The sequence below is a fragment of the Choloepus didactylus genome, chromosome 13 (genome assembly GCF_015220235.1).
Source record: "Choloepus didactylus isolate mChoDid1 chromosome 13, mChoDid1.pri, whole genome shotgun sequence".
Taxonomy (NCBI): domain Eukaryota; kingdom Metazoa; phylum Chordata; class Mammalia; order Pilosa; family Megalonychidae; genus Choloepus; species Choloepus didactylus.
In genome coordinates, this window is record NC_051319.1 from 645,518 (window position 1) to 660,549 (window position 15,032).

At 36.3% G+C, this 15,032-nt stretch overlaps 1 protein-coding gene across 2 annotated transcripts in view; it reads right to left on the bottom strand.

Moving 5' to 3' along the window:
• The window catches only part of SREK1IP1 (SREK1 interacting protein 1), a 68,991-nt gene that overhangs the window by 31,701 nt on the left and 22,258 nt on the right, over positions 1-15,032 (bottom strand). For both annotated transcript variants that reach the window (XM_037800953.1, XM_037800952.1), the window contains one exon: positions 6,064-6,207. In XM_037800953.1, the coding sequence (XP_037656881.1) occupies positions 6,064-6,207 (144 nt within the window). The remainder of the gene's footprint in view (positions 1-6,063; positions 6,208-15,032) is intronic.

Below are 15,032 nucleotides of genomic sequence, written 5' to 3' on the forward strand. Positions count from 1 at the left end.
TTTTATTCTTGTTATTTTTGTGTGTGTGCTAATGAAGGTGTCAGGGATTGATTTAGGTGATGAATGTACAACTATGTAATGGTACTGTGAACAATCGAATGTACGATTTGTTTTGTATGACTGTGTGGTATGTGAATATATCTCAGTAAAATGAAGATAAAAAAAGAATAGGATGGAAAAAAAGAAAAAAAGAAAAAAAGAATAAATTATGTAGATGAACACTGGCAAAAAAAAAAAGATCTTGGAAAAGAATACAACCAATCTTTGCAGTATGAAATAGAAGGCAAGAAGGGCCTTATGTACTTTAGCAATTAACTTTTGTAATGATAACAGAGTGGTGGCCTCTTATGTGACATTCAAGGAAGTCAGATTATGATCCTGTGCTTAGAGATAGACAGCATTGGGAAAGTGTGGAAGACCCCGCCTAGCCACACAGCAGGCCCAGCCACTGGTCTTTGCATTCCTGTCATCAGATTTGCAACTACAGCAGCTGCTTTTTAATCCCTGACTAGGCAAGCCTAGTCCCATTGATATAAATTTCCCATTCCCTCTTGTGGCTTCCAAATGACCACTTAGCAAATATCTTTTGCAACTGCCTTATAAAAAGTATATTTTGAGCCAAATATAGGTTTTACTCCAATTTCCTTGTAGATTCACTTAAGCCCCATCTTTATGAAGCTTGAAACCACCATTATAAGTCATTTGTTTAAATGTGATTCCAGCAGTAACTGAAGGGAAGGAGAGTGATGATTATGGAAATATGCAAATACCTGATTTTGGAATTTTCTCACAGGCAGTTTTCAATGTTAACCGTTGTTAAATAAAATCAAATCTGAATCTAACATAAAACTCTTAAACCAAAGCAAAACAAACTAAGGCCCAAATCCCCCAAATTTGTTAAAATACATTTTTTCGTAGACTGACCTCAAAAAAATTTTGTAACTTTTTAGGGGATGAGATATAAGGAGAAGATTATATCCTAGTTACAGGCAAACTGTAGATATAAAATACCAGTGATGTAAAATAGAATGAGAGAAAAACTGTATTCTTGAATTGTCTGGGTTCTTAGTAAATAGTGAAATCCTTTTACTTTGACTTCATCCATACTGTAACATCCTACACAGGTCTTCAGACATTAATACCACTTAGAATTTGAAAGGCAAAAAATCTCTTTCACAAAGTTCAAAGCACAGAATAATACCTTAACAATCTTCCTGATGCACTGGAGTGCAAGTAGACAGTAAGGATGTTCTCTCTCTCTCACATATACACAGTGAGTCAATAAGAACTTATCCTTGCTGTGCACTGACTTTTCAATCTTTCCTTGTTAATAGCACTGGTAGTATAATTTCCTAGGGCTGTACAGGACTCAGATTATTACAGAGTGATTAGATAGTAATATCTGTTACCATCTATGTCAGGTCCTGCCCTCACATTATCTAATTTGGGTCAATAACTGATTATATTTGAATTTAGAAATTTTCTGTTTTGTTTGAAATGAAAATTAATACAGGGACAAAACAGAATAGAACTTACACAAAAATGAGTTTTCAGGTTTTTTTTTTTGCTGTCTTCTTTTTCATATCTCTGTTTCATATTGGCAGAATAACTAATTAGATATATGTATTAAAAATGATTTGCTTTCTCCTGGCTTACTATTTTTATTCTATCATTAAAAAAAAAAAAACAAAATACAAAAACCTATCATATTCAAGATGGGTGGTACAAGAGATCTCTACTTCTGAGGACCAAGGAAGGGTTTAAGGAATCTCCGAGAACTCACACTCAGAGGCCACCATTTCACCCTCACCCTCAAAGGGATTCTGAGCAATATCAACAGGAAGAGCTGCAACTTCTGCACACTACTTCCTGGTGTACTCGGGAAACCACCTACTGTTTATTTGGGAAGAGGTCACTGGGCTACCATTACGTGATCATGAAATAAATGTGGATGCCTGTTAAATTACTTTACTATTGGAATCTGCATGATATACTGGAATGGACACTGTCCTCAGAGTCACGAGACTTGGGACCAAGTTCTCCCCATTTAAGTGAAAAGGGCTAGTATATTTTTTAAGGAAAAAAAAGAAAAAGGCTAGATTGAGCCAGTGATTCTCTATGCGGGGTTAAGGAAAAGCTGATTCTAACAGGGAAGCTTTAAAATTTAACCTCGTCCTAGGGATTATATATTTCAATTGCCTGTACCTCCTCCCAGGGTCATTTGTCTTCTGACTGAAAACCATCTCTAAATCACTCTTAATTACGGCAGTGTGTTTTAACCTTCAAAACTGATACGGTGAGGAAAAAAGACAGGATGATCTTTAAGGTAAGAAGACAGCACTTGGTAATGAAAACAGTGCTGGACCAATAACCAAGAAACCCAGATCACAGTGCTGTCAGTTAGTGACTTTGGGGAATTCTCTTGCCCTCATTTTCCTTTCCCATAAAACTATTTAAATTATGTGTTCCCTAGTAGCCCTCTTAATTCTACAGTTTTATGCATTTATTAAAAATAATTAGGGTAGTTGTCCTTGTGGAATTTATGGTCTTAGGCACTTTCTTCTGAAGCCCTCAGTCTTTTCCTATGTGGACTGGCTGATTATGCTCAGTGTAGTTGTTTTCCAAGATCTCCCTTTACCAGCATCCTCAGGATTCCCTTCCTTTCTCTTTTATTTCCTACATTCTACGTCTTTCTTTCTCTTGGCATACTTCCTTACTTTGTTAAAGCATTTATTCTAGAGGTTTTCTAGTAAAGGGTGTGTAACAGGTAAATATTTTTGAGGGTTTGAATGTCTGAAAATGCCTTTATCTACTTTCACACCTGATCATTTGGTAGGAAATAGCATTCTAATTTGCATATAATTTCCCATAAAAACTTGATGTTATTACCTAGGTTTCAGTTTTGCTTTAGAGAAGTACAAAGCTATTCTGACTCTTGTTCCTTTGCCCATGAACTGTTTTATCCCTGACTCTGGAAGCTTGGTATATATTCTCCTTGTTTCCTATAAAATGAAACTTCATAATGATGTGCCTTGGTGTGTCTACTTTCATCACTGTGCTTGGTACTTACTGGACTTTTTCAATTTGGAAACTAATGTCCTTTAGTTCTAGGACAATTTTGTGAACTATTCATTGATTTCCTTTTTCTCTGTTTTCCATTTTCTCTGTTTTCTTTCTGAATTGTTATTTGAATGAAGTATTTCCTGGACTAATCTTTCAATTTTCTTATCTTTTTTCTCTCTTTGGCTCTTCTTCCTAGATTTCTTCAACCTTATCTTCTAACCCTATCAAGTTATTCATGTCTGCTTTCTTTTCCCCCTCTTTATTCTATTAATCTGTTTGATTACAACAATTGCTATTAAATCATTAAACAATTCTTGCATTCCTTGAATGAACTGAACTTGGTTGTGCTGTAATAAATTTTTAAAATATATTGCTATATAAAATTAGCTAATTTAAAAAGTGTATTTGTAGATACATATTTTTACAAATTTTGTAATTAGAGAAATTGTAGTTTACAGAAAAATCAGGTAAAAAATACAGTGTTCCAATATACCCCACCCCATTCCCTATCAGTAATACTTTGCATTAGTGTGGTACCTTTGCAACTGATGAAATAATTTTTCTCCCAATATACCACCCTATTATTAACAACTTGCATTAGAGTGGTACATTTGTTATAATTCATGAAAGAACATTTTTATAATTGTATTATTAACTATAGTCCATTGTTTATAAAAGGGTTCACTGTTGTACAATCCTATGTTTTATCTTTAAATTTTTATTGTAGTTACATACATACGACCTAATTAGCAGCAATGAATTATATATGTGAATGTGGTTAAAAGAGGAAATTTTAGGTGTGCTTTGCTTTTAATTCCCCAAAGTTCTTTCTTTTGTTGTTCATTTTATAGTACTCTGTTTATGTTTTATGGGTGCAATATCTTTCTGCAAAACTGGATATTAATGATTTCTGTCAAGTTTTCTTTTCCTTGCACAGATTCTGTATACTTCAAGTTAACTTTTGTTTGGTGGTTTTGATCTTCATATTTCATGTGAGAGTCTTTCCTAGGTATTTGGTGTTCTGTGGCTGTCTAAAAGCTGATTGAAAGCTATGAAACTTCAAACTGTGGACTTTAATGGCAATGTGGCTAGCAATCTGGCCTTGAATAATTCCTGCTGTCTGTATCTTTAGGTCTTTCTTCTTAGACGGATCATATTTCCCAGAGAAGAATCTTCCAATCTTCTGCCCAAGTGATATATGTCTGAGAACCAAGAGGGTAAAGAAGGCCAGGAGGTTCTCAGCATTCGGTATCTAACTTTTAACTTATGTCCTATTTCTAGCTGTGCTTGTACTGTCCTAGTCTAAAGACCCTTCATTTTATCTTGTCTAGAGAATAAACCTTCAGTACTCTGCTGGGGTGATGGAGGGCAGCCACCTGATTTCAGAGTAGGGGAAAGAAATGGAGGGTCTCTCCAACCCAGACTTTGAATCAATCATCCTGTTTTTATCCTCATATTCATTCCCACTTATAGTGGTACCTATGGATATTAATTTTCAAGTTTTTAGGGAGTTCTATTCAGCTTTCCACACCGCTTTCTCAAGTATGCAAAATCAGTTATCATTAACCTTTCTGCTTTTCTGTTTTCAAATTGTGTTGCTATTGACTCTTAACCCATTTTCTTTGTCCTTGTGGGATTATGCCTTTAAAATAAATATCCCTTTACTATCATTTTAGTGGTGTTTCAGTATGGAGTAAGCATGTTGTTCAATCAGCTATCTCTAACCTTGAAGCTGCATATGCTCACACATACTGTGATTCTTGTTCGCCTTCTTTGGAGTTCTCTCCCTCTTCTGCCTTCTCAGGTTGTCCTAGTGCACTACAACTGATTTCTTCACTTACTTTAAATGGATATGATATGGAACACTTAAACATTTTAAAAAAGCATTTATTGTTTAATGTTCTCTGATAATCCAACATAAGATTAGTTTAACTTTTGTACCCCTTTCATCCCATGTCTAAGTCCATATTCAAGTAAGTTGCTTTTTGCTTCTGTGTGACATCTACCATATGGCATTGTGTAGTTTAAAGTATTTTTACATACAGCATCCTATTTTATTCTTTAAAAAACCATTGCTAGGAAACACAACTGTCATTTTATAGACAAGATACAAAGAAATGGCTAAACAGTAGGTTTGCAATCTACTTCCTCTTTGGGGTGGATGACCTGGGAAAGAAAGAAGATGACCAGGACATCTGTCATTAGCATGCTAATGAGATGTCCTGGAAACAAATTAATGATATTTGCTAGCTGGAGAATCTTTATAGAATGCTTCTAGCAGGATTTACTTGGTTTGTTTAGAATTTATTTATGGTTAACAAACCTGGAATCTATGATTTATGGAGCATAGCTGTCTGGAAAATCAAACTACCTGGAAATAAAACAGACATTTTTATGACCAAATCAAATTAATTCTGTCCACATAATGTAGAAACCTTTTATGGTTAGCCTTGGTCAGAGTGGGTTCTTAAGTAGAAAGAAAGTACCTGGGAATTGTACTGGTGGTCCCAGAACTCTCTCTGCTTTGGCTATGTTCGTGTTCACTTGCATCCTTGAAATAACTATGAAAGCTAGATGCTGGATAAAATCTCTGATTTGAGTGAGCATGATTTGATAATTCAATTCTTTGTGTCACCACAGGGAAACTGTGGTTCAGAGTAGTCAAGTCACTTGCTGAAAGTCACATGCTAAAATATTTGACATAAGGCTAGAAAACAGATCTTAAATCAGACTCTACATCATGTGACACATTAGTACAATGGGAAACAAACAAACATGAGCTAAGAAACAGGCTTGTATCTTGGCTCCATCACTGATCAGCTGTTTGATTTTGGGCAAATTGCTTACAATGTTCAAAGCCTATTTCCTTACCTATGCAGTGGCTATTACATAAATTACAAAATACATCTTAATTATAAGCACAATAGATAAGTATGACATAATACAGCAAAATATTTAGAAACATTTTTAAAGAACGGGGAAAAAAAAAGTATTGCTTACTTTTTTCTTGTAATGCCTGCAATTTATTCAGCTCTTCATTCTCTTCATCACTATCTTCACTGCTTGTGCTGCTAACATCCAAAACTATGTCCCTTTTGGGATCTACTCGAAGAAAATTGCGGCATTCAAAAGTCAGATGACCGGCTAAGTAAAACAAACAAACAAAAATGTTAATGACAAAACTATAGAAACATATAATGAGGCAACTGTAATTTCAAACAAAAATGTATCTATACTTACATTTTTGTTTGAAATTACAGTTGCCTCATGGTAAACAAGTTATAATTTTAACAATATAATATTTAGTTTTAACTTTTTTTTTTATTAGAGAAGTTGTGGGTTTACAGAGAAATCATGCATCAAATACGGCGTTCCCATATACTACTCTATCATTAACACCTTGCATGGCTGTGGTTCATTTGTTACAACTGATGAAGCACATTTTTTATAACTGAAGTATTAACTACAGTCCATGGTTTAAACTTAGGGTTTATTGTTTGTGTTGTGCAGTTCCATGGATTTTAAAAAAATCTTTATTCTAGTAACATATATATAATCTCAAATTTCTCCTTTTAACCATGTTCAAATAATACAATTCAGTGCTGTTAATTATATTCACAATATTGTGCTACTATCACCACCATTCATTATCAGACTTTTCCATTATCTCAAATTAGAAACTACATTTTAAGACTTAACTTAGTTGCTGGTAGTTTGGCGATTTTCTCTATACTTGTCCCTGAAGGCTACACTCACTCAGAGAATTCTTTCCTTTGATAATCACAACTTTTAATTCAATAAGCATTTTTTTGTTTGTTTGGGAAACTTCTTATGGATTTCAGAGAACTGAATTACTGTATCTTTGCTTTCTATGCATTAAAGGGCATATCCTTATATTTCGGATTTTATATTTTATTTGCATTCCATACATTTTCCTTCTCATCTTGACTACTGTACTCATGGAATTATACAGCTTTCATCTAATTAAAGTTGGCATAATAATATACAAGTACAATATAACTGAATCTGTTCTTCTAAAGAACACCTAAAAATTTAATTCTGACATCATTCACCCACAAAAGACCCTCCCTATAAGAAAAATATTAGTTATCTACATATGGCATGATACAATTAAAAAAAATCAATTATTACAAACACCAGAAAAGTATAGGATATAATATAACCAATATTAGAATACCTACCACCCAGCTGTAAATATTTTGTCATGTTCACTTTTAAATTTTTTATGGTAAATGTGTGCACGCATGAACACACACATGCAGACTATGCAGTGCTTGCACCGCTGTTTGGAATCCTGTGCCAATCCTATTTCATTCTTTCTATCCTCAGAGGTAACTCATACGGAAGTTGATGTCTGTCCTTCCCAAACAATATACTGTATTATATATATTTTTTACATAAAAGCAATTATTCTTACCTATTAATTGGCAACTTGTTTGCCACTCAACATTATGCTTTGAGATTTATCTATGTTAACATAAACAGATGTAATTTTCTCATTTTACCTGACAAATAATGTTTCATTGTAAGAAAATCACATCATTCATTATCCTTTTGACTACTGATAGAAACTTATGTTGTTTCCAATAATTTGTTATTAAAAATAATGCTGAAATGTGTAGCTGTACAGGTTTCTTTGTGCACATGTGCCAGAGTTTCTCTAGAGTGGAAGCTTTCAAATTTTCTTGACCACAACTGACGGTAAAATATAGCATTGTAACCAAGTGTACACATAAACACAACTTATATATAAATACACACTATCACAAAAAATGAGAACAAAACTTACAGGAAGTATCACTACATTCAACGTTCAAAAAGCAATGAAGAGAGAACCTAAGATGGCGGCTAGGTGAGACAGGGCAAAAAAACACCTCCGTGAAAAATACTAGATAAAAACCAGAAGGTGACCCAGAATACCGGTTTCAGTGATGCACCAGCTGGACAAGGTCTGCTAGAACAACAGGGGCCGTACATTTGGTGAAACCGGGAGTCGGCATTCTGAAACGAGTGAGTAAGCCAGCTGAAAGACCCGTGACCGTGCTGCGGTGTGGGGAAGCCAGGGGTTGTCGTTTGGAGATGGACTGGTTCTTTTAAAAAAAAAAAAAAAGGGAAAAACCCAGGAGCGGCTGCAGTTGCAACGGTGGGAAGTAGCATGGCAGGAGCGGGTTGAGCTGGCCTCTCGGCGTCTGGCATGGAGGACAGCCTGCTGCAGATTCCCCCACGGCCAGGGGAGTGGAGGGGAGAGGCAGAAAGAGAAAGAAACCCCACTGCTTGCAGCTGGCTCCCCAGCGGGCTGGAGACACTCCTGCCCAGGGCTGTGCCCACAGCCCAGAGCCACGCCAGTTGTCCCAGAACTGGGAAGGAGGAACTGTGTGAGGGGGCGGTGCAGGGGGTTGAGACACCCGGTTCAGCCATCTTTGCATCAGGCTGAGAGCGCCCTGCACGGCCCAGCATCCCGGGGCTTTTCTTGAGGTATGGTGCGCACTTGTGACGTAGCACAGCCTCCCCTCAGCAGAGGTCCTGGAAGATCACAGCTGAGAAGGGGAGCCCACTCAGAAAACCCAGGGACGCTACGTCAATGCCGGTGGTTTGTGGGTCAGCGACAGAGAGGGTCTGGGGCAGAGCTGAAACGAAGGCTTAGACTCTTGCAGCAGCCTTGAATCTCCGGGAACACCTAGGGGATTTGAATATTAAAGCTGCCCTGCCTCCCTAGCCACCTGGACACACGCCCCACATTCAGGGCAGATAGCTCCAGCAACACACCCAAACTGAGTTCACCAACTGAACCCCACAAGAATCATTTCCTCACACACCACAAAGACAAAATTGTGGAGAACTGACTTGAGGGGAATAGGTGACCCGCAGACGCTGTCTGCTGGTTAATTAGAGAAAGTGTACGCCACCAACTTGTATTTCTGAAAAATTAGATTGGTATTTTTTTTTTTTTACAACTTGAAAGAACCCCATCAAGCAAAGCAAATGCCAAGAGGCCAAAAACAACATAAAAACTTAAAGCATATGATAAAACCAGACGATATGGAGAACCCAATCCCAAACACACAAATCAAAATATCAGAAGAGACACAATACTTGGCACAATTAATCAAAGAACTACAATTGAGGAACGGAAACAAAGCAAAGGATATAAAGGACATGAAGAAGACCATGGCACAGGATATAAGGGACATAAAGAAGACCCTAGAAGAGCATAAAGAAGACATTGCAAGAGTAAATAAAAAATAGAAGATCTTATGGAAATAAAAGAAACTGTTGGCCAAATTAAAAAGACTCTGGATACTCATAATACAAGATTAGAGGAAGTTGAACATCGACACAGTGTCCTAGAGGACCACAGAACAGAAAATGAAAGAACAGAAGAAAGAATGGAGAAAAAAATCCAAAAAATCAAAATGGATCTCAGGGAAACGACAGATAAAATAAAACGTCCAAACTTAAGACTCATTGGTGTCCCAGAAGGGGAAGAGAAGGGTAAAGGTCTAGAAAGAGTATTCAAAGAAATTGTTGGGGAAAACTTCCCCAACCTTCTACACAGTATAAATACACAAAGCATAAATGCCCAGCAAACTCCAAATAGAATACATCCAAATAAACCCACTCTGAGACATATTCTGATCAGACTCTCAAATACTGAAGAGAAGGAGCAAGTTCTGAAAACAGCAAGAGAAAAGCAATTCACCACATACAAAGGAAACAACAAAAGACTAAGTTGTGACTACTCAGCGGCCACCATGGAGGTGAGAAGGCAGTGGCATGACATAGTTAAAATTCTGACAAAGAAAAATTTGCAACCAAGAATACTTTATCCAGCAAAACTCTCCTTCAAATTTGAGGGAGAGCTTAAATTTTTCACAGACAAACAAATGCTGAGAGAGTTTGCCAATAAAAGACCTGCCATACTTCAGATACCAAAGGGAGCCTTACCGACAGAGAAACAAAGAAAAGAGAAAGAGAAATAGAGGATTTTAACAGACATATATGGAACCTTACATCCCAAATCACCAGGATACACACTCTTCTCTAGTGATCATGGACGTTTCTCCAGAATAGATCATATACTGGGACATAAAACAAGCCTCAATAAATTAAAAAAAAAAAAATTGAATATATTCAAAGCACATTCTCTGACCACAATGGAATACAAATAGAAGTCAATAATTGTTGAATTGTAACTCCACTATTTACTTCCTACATGATATAAAATACACAAACTCTAGTGACAAATCAGTGGTTTTGGACTCAATGTAAAATATGTAATTTTTGACAAGAACTATATAAAGGTGGGGGAATGGAGGGATATAGGAACATAGTTTATGTGTCCTATTGAAGTTAAGTTGGTATAAAAGAAAAACAAAAAGTAAAGATGGGTTATGAGAAGTGGGGGAAGGGGCAATGGGGAGTTAAGAAATGAGGTTGCTGTTTGAGGTGAAGGGAAATTTCTAGTAATTTATAGGGTAATTTATACATTTAATTGAATTTATAATTTATAATTAATTTTAATTTTAATTTTAATTTTTATTAATTTATTTAATTTATAGGGTAATTTATGGTTTCTAGTAATTTATAGGGTTGCTGTTTGAGGTGAAGGGAAATTTCTAGTAATGGAAGGGGGGAAGGTGATAGCATTACAACATTCTAAATGTGATTAATTCCACTAATGGAATGCTAGGGAGGAGGTGGAATGGGAAGATTTAGGCTGTACATATGTTTCCACAATTGAGAAAAAAAAAAAAAAAAAAGACAGTCTAAATAGATGACAATTGAATGCCAAGGATGATCCTGGATGGGATCTGAGGATGGAGGATAGGAGGCTCAAAGGGACACAGTTGAGACATAAGGAAAAAAAAAAAGGAAATACAGAATGTAAGCTTTGTATCAATGTTGAATTTCTTGAACTTCTTAGCTGCGCTTAATGGGATTGCATAAAAGAATGTTCTTGTTCATGGGAATTGTATATGTGAATCACAGTGTTTGTTCAAGGATGTGTGCAGCTTGCTCTCATATGTTCAGAAGACAGAACAATAAATGATGGATGATAGGGAGGGAGGGAGGGAAAGAAAGAAACGGTGGTGTGACAGGATGTTAAAGTTGGTGGATCGGGGTATCGGGGGAGGAGGGTCAGGATATGCTGGAGTTCTGTGTATGGGGTTTGTATTCTTTTTGCAACTGTTCCTACAACTTTGAATTTATTTCAAAATAAAATTAAAATAAAAAATAACCCATTCTCCTAAATTAATTTTGCTGAGGAAATCCTGCCATTAAAAAGAGATATCCATATTATTCAGTAACAAATTCATCCTTAACTTGAAACTTTTTAGAACAACAATATATCTACTACTGAAATACACTGATTAAAAATTTTTCAATCAACTTATCAAAATAGTTTAAATATAAATTGTACAATAAGCCATTATTTTTATAATAGAGAATAGTCTTTTGAAAACAACTGAATACCCATATTTTTGCACACAAAGACACATCAAATGGTCTTGACCTTTCTCCTACTTCGACAAGAAATACAAAGATACCAGCTTCTAAATAACAGATAAATTAATTTTTTATATATATATTTTATTGAGATTGTTCACATACTGTACAACTATCCAAAGATCCAAAGTGTAAAATCAGTTGCCCACGGTATCATCATACAGCTGTGCATCCATCAACACAATTTTTTTTTTTCAATTTTTGGAACATTTTCATTACTCCAGAAAAGAAACGAAGACAAAAAAAAAGGAAACTCAGATCCCATACCCCTATCCATGCCCCACTCCATTACTGATTCACAGTTTTGGTATAGTACATTTGTTACTGTTGATGAAAGAATGTTAAAATACTACTAACTGTACTATACAGTTTACAAGAGGTATATATTTTTTCCCTATATGCGTCTCTATTATTAACTCCTAGTTATAGTGTCATACATTTATTCTAGTTTGTTAGAGAGATTTCTAATATTTGTATAGTTAATCATGGACATCGTCTACCACAATATTCACTGTTTTATTCATTCCCATCTTTTAACTTCCAACTTTCCTTCTGGTGACATGAGTGACTCTGAGATTACCCTTTACACCACCTTCACACACCTTTTAGCACTGTCAGTTATTCTCACAATGTGCTATCATCACCCCTATCCATTTCCAAACATTTAAGTTCACCGTAGTTGAACATTCTGCTCATAATAAGCAGCCACTCCCCATTCCTTAGCCTCATTCTATATCCTGGTAACCTATATTTCATATCTATGAGTCTACATATTACAATTAGTTCATATCAGTGTCTGTCTTATTTCACTCAATATAGTGCCCACAAGGTTTCTTCCTCAGCTCATTTCAAGTTGGTTTTGTTCACACCCCATACATTCCATCCTAAGTAAACAATTGTTGGTTTCCTGTATAGTCACGTATTTATGTATTCAGCACCATCGCCAGTATCTATATAAGGACATCTCCATTTCTTCCACAAAGACGGAGGAAGAGTCAAAGAAAGCAGAGAGACAAAAGAAAAGAGAAAGGGAGAAAAACAAACAAAATAACCCAAAACTTGATACCTAGAAAGTAACAAAAGGAAAGATAGCATTAACCTAAAGCAGAATAAAGAGTCAGACAACATCACCAATGCCAAGAGTCCCATACCCTTTCCCTATGTCCTGCCCCCTCCATGCATTTATCTTTGGTATATTGCCTTTGCTATATTAAAGGAAGCATAATACAATGTTTCTGTTAATCATAGTCTCTAGTTTGCATTGATTATATTTTCCTCCCAATCCCACCCTATTTTTAATACCTTGCAATGTTTACATTCATTTGTTCTACCTCATGTAAAAACATATTTGTACCTTTTATTACAATCATTGAGCACCCTAGGTTTCCCTGAGTTACACAGTTCCAGTCTTTATCATTCATCTTTTGTTCTGGTGTCCCACATGGTCCCAGCCTTCCTCTTTCAACCATATTCACAGTCATCCTTGTTCAGTGTACTTACACTGATGTGCTACTACCTCCCCAAACTGTTTTCCAAACCTCTCACTCCTGCCTTTTCCTTTTTATCTGCAGTGCTTCCTTTAGTGTTTCCTGTAAAGCAGGTATCTTGTTCACAAATTCTGCCACTGTCTGTTTGTCAGAGAATATTTTAAGCTCTCCCTCATATTTGAAGGATAGTTTTCCCAGATATAGGATTCTTGGTTGGTGGTTCTTCTCTTTCAGTATCTTAAATATATCACACTACTTCCTTCTTGCCTCTATGGTTTCTACTGAGAAATCCACACCTAGTCTTATCAAGCTTCCTTTGTATGTGATGGATCACTTTTCTCTTGCTGCTTCCAGGATTCTCTCTTGATCTTTGACGTTTGATAATCTGATTATTGAGTGTCTTGGTGTAGGCCTATCCAGATCTATTCTGTTTGGGGTATGCTGCACTTCTTGGATCCATAATTATTATTTTTTAATTCATTTTTATTGAGATATATTCACATACCCTGCAGTCATACAAAACAAAGTGTACATTCAGTTGTTTACAGTACCATTATATAGTTGTGCCTTCACAAAAATTAATTTTTGACATTTTCATTACCACACATACAAAAACAGTAAGAATAAAAACCAAAGTGAAAAAGAATGATTAAAGTAAAAAAGAACACTGGGTGCCTTTTTTTTTTTTTCTTCCACCCCCAACCCCCCCATTTTTCTACTCCTCCATCCACAAACTGGACAAAGGGGAGTGTGGACCATATGGCTTTCCCAATCACATTGTCACCCCTCATAAGCTACATTTTTATAGAATCGTCTACAAGATTCATGGGTTCTGGGTTGTAGTTCGATAGTTTCAGGTATTTACTGCTAGCTATTCCAATTCATTAGGACCTAAAAAGGCTTGTCTATATTACGCGTAACAGTGCCCACCAGAGTGATCTCTTGGCTCCTTTTGGAATCTCTCTGCAACTGAAGCTTATTTCATTTCCTTTCACATCCCCCTTTTGGTCAAGAAAATGTTCTCCATCCCACAATGCCAGGTCTAGATTCCTCCCCGGGAGTCATATTCCACGTTGCCAGGGAGATTCACTCCCCTGGGTGTCAGATCCCATGTTGGGGGAAGGGCAGTGATTTCACCCGCCAAGTTGAGAGAGGGCCACATCTGAGCAACGAAGAGGCTTTCAGGAGGAGGTTCTTAGGCACAATTATAGGCAGGTCTAGCCTCTCTTTGGTGGCAACAGTCTTGCCAAGGGCAAGTCCTGTGGTAGAGGGCTCAGCCCATCAAACCACCACTCCCCTATGTCTGTGAGCACATCAGGAACCATCGAGGTGGGGAAGCCCAACACTCCTGCATTCTCCACCAGCTCCTCAAGGGGGCTCTGCATATTTTTTTCATTGAGGTTTTTTTTAAATTAACTATATCAAAAAAAAGTAAAAAAAAAAAAAAAAGATACACAATAAAAAAAAAAGCATTTCAAACAAACCATAACAAGGGAGTAAGAAAAAGACAACTAACTTAGAATAACTACTTTACTTCCAACATGTTCCTACTCTATCCCAAGCAAATAACCTAATATAGCAAAATTTCTGTGAACTTGTTCCTATCATACCCATCAGAAATTAACAAACCATAGTCATTCCCGGGCATTCCCAGAACGTTAAATTTACCCACGATAGCTTATCTGTTCTTATTGGGTTATCGTTCCCCCTTCCTTAATTGCTCTCTATTGCTAGTTCCCCTACATTCTACATTATAAACCATTTATTTTAGGAGTATGTTGTTTAACCTCCAGGTGCTTGTGAATTTTCTCTGATAGTTATTGACTTCTAATTGTATTCCATTGTGGTCAGAGAATGTGCTTTGAATAATTTCAAATTTTTTTTTAAAATTTATTGAGACTTGTTTTATGTCCCAGCATATGGTCTATTCTGGAGAAACTTCCATGATCACTA